Raw genomic sequence first — 2083 nt, 5'->3', positions numbered from 1 at the left:
GCTGGGGTAGGAACCTCCCTGCACGCCGTCCCAGCAGAGCCGCGGGCGTGCGTAGGGGTGCGTGTGAGCAGGGCTGACCGAGCGTCCCCATCTCCGGGCTGCCAAGGCGGGGCTAGCCTCCTGGAGGGGCCGGCAAGGACCCAGGGTCCCCGTGAGGCCACCCCAGGAACTGGGGTCTTCCTTGGTGGGGCATGAGGCAGAGACCCGGTTGCTGTCTTGCAGATGGAGGGCTCGAAGGATCTGGAGAGCAACCTCCTGACACAGCCCTGGGCTTCTGTCTGGTTTGGCGAGTCTGCTTTTCTTGCCAAGGTGTACTTCAGCGATACTGGCTACATCCTGCTGATCTCTGACCTCAGCGGCGTTTGGTACGAGTGTGCAGACGCTGAGGCCGTGGGGCAAAGGTCCAAGGTGAGTGTCTGGAAAGTCCAGGGAACTCCTTTTCTTCTAACAGCAGCTGACATCCTGACATAAACTGCTCAGTGACACGATGGCTGCTGGATCTGACAAGGCTTGGGTGCAAATGCTTGGCCTGGGAAGTCCCCAGATGGCTCTGCCCAGGCACTGTCACCCTAGTTGGCCAAGGCCCCTCCTTCTGGAAGAGTGGGCCAGACTATTTGGTATGCTCAGGACAGCCAGGTGTTCACTGGGGCTGCACGCTGACGGTGGCACACTCATTTCACTTGTGGGCTGGAGGGGCAGCAGGGTTCCCAAGACCACTGTACTGAGGAGGAGCATGACACAAAGCTGCCTTCCCACCCATGACAGAGAGACTCCTGGTCATGTTCACAGCCAGGCACAGGCTCCCCAGGGGTGTCCTGTCAGCACAGCCCCCAAAACACTTGGAGCCATGCCTCATCCCCTCACCCTGGCCTGTGTGCCCAGGCTCCCATGTGCCAACCCTGTCTGCTGTGTCCCTCTATCAGAGACTGGCTGTGCTGAGTGGTTCGTGGTAGGAGGGGTGAGCATGCAGTGGCTGCCATCCCTCACCTCTGGCAGGTGATCTGAGCTGTGGCAACTCTCAGCTAGCCTGTGACACTTGTGGTGGCATGTGGAACAGGTGCACTCGTGGAAACCATTGTACCTGGACCCTCCTGAGCTGGTGGGGCAGGGGAGCCTTCCCAGCTCAGCTGGCCTGGGAGAACCTGCAGTAGGGCTGGAAACTGAGCCACAGAGATGGCTTTTTGCAGTGCTGGGACACACAGTAGTTTGACTCCTGTGCTGGAATTTTTGCTGGTTTTCTACCAGTGCAGAGTTCCCCAGGGCGTTGCTGCACCCTTAAGCTTGCCTTTCCCCAGGAGCTGAACAAGAGGCTGACAGTCCATGTGTCCTCCTTCCTGCATCACTTGAGCAACCTGATGTGCCCCCTGCTGGCTGGGCAGCCAGATGCCACAACCTCTTTCTCCTGCCACTGCACTGCTGGTGGCCTCAGCCTGTCCGTGAAGAGTGAGCTCTCAGGACTGCCTTTCTACTGGGATTTCCGCTGCTGCCCTGCTCCTGTGGAGATGGTGAGTGACGCTGCAGAGAGTCTGGGGAAGGAGTGCGGGCAAAATTAATAAAATCATAGGGCCTGGGTTGGAAGGGACCTAAAGATCATGTAATTCTACCCCCCTTGCCATGGACAGGGACACCTTCCTCTAAATCAGATTGCTCACAGCCCTATCCAGCCTGGCCTTGAACACTTCTGGGGATTAAAGATTGTCCCCTAAGTTTTGGAGGCTTTTGGGTGATCTCAGGCCATGCTGGTGGCTGTAGCGTGCCTCTTTTCCCCCCCCCGCCACTCCTCCCAAGGTTCACCATCCCCATTTCTCCTGTTGAGGCTTTGACACCTTGGTTCATGCCCTGCAGCAGGCAGGGACAGCCTAGCACAGGGTGCTGCCAGGGCAGCAGGGAGGCGTCCAGTCTGTGGTGACGCCCGGCACGGCGATGCTCTTCTCCTGTGGTGCACGCCTGAAGCGGGGCACAGAGCTGCGGGTACCCCCAAAGGCAGGACCTGCGGAGCGTCTGTCGCGATGGAGGGGCCTCGCGCGGGCTCTCCCCGGTTTTTCAGGGGTTGCTTTTGCCACGGGGCCGCCCAGCATTCTGG

General features: G+C 59.5%; 1 protein-coding gene across 1 annotated transcript; it reads left to right on the top strand.

The window, feature by feature from the left end:
- Positions 1–222: 222 nt before the first annotated feature.
- Positions 223–1505, top strand: NHEJ1 (nonhomologous end-joining factor 1; the record flags this gene model as incomplete). Its single annotated transcript, XM_008948344.1, has 2 exons — positions 223–408; positions 1296–1505. Coding segments are annotated over exons 1-2 (396 nt in total), but the record flags the coding sequence as incomplete, so codon positions are not given.
- Between the last annotated feature and the right edge of the window lie 578 nt (positions 1506–2083).

The sequence above is a fragment of the Merops nubicus genome, unplaced genomic scaffold (genome assembly GCF_000691845.1).
Source record: "Merops nubicus isolate BGI_N331 unplaced genomic scaffold, ASM69184v1 scaffold50150, whole genome shotgun sequence".
Lineage (NCBI taxonomy): Eukaryota > Metazoa > Chordata > Aves > Coraciiformes > Meropidae > Merops > Merops nubicus.
Note: the sequence above shows the minus strand (reverse complement) of the source record. Positions and strands in the feature narration are given on the sequence as shown.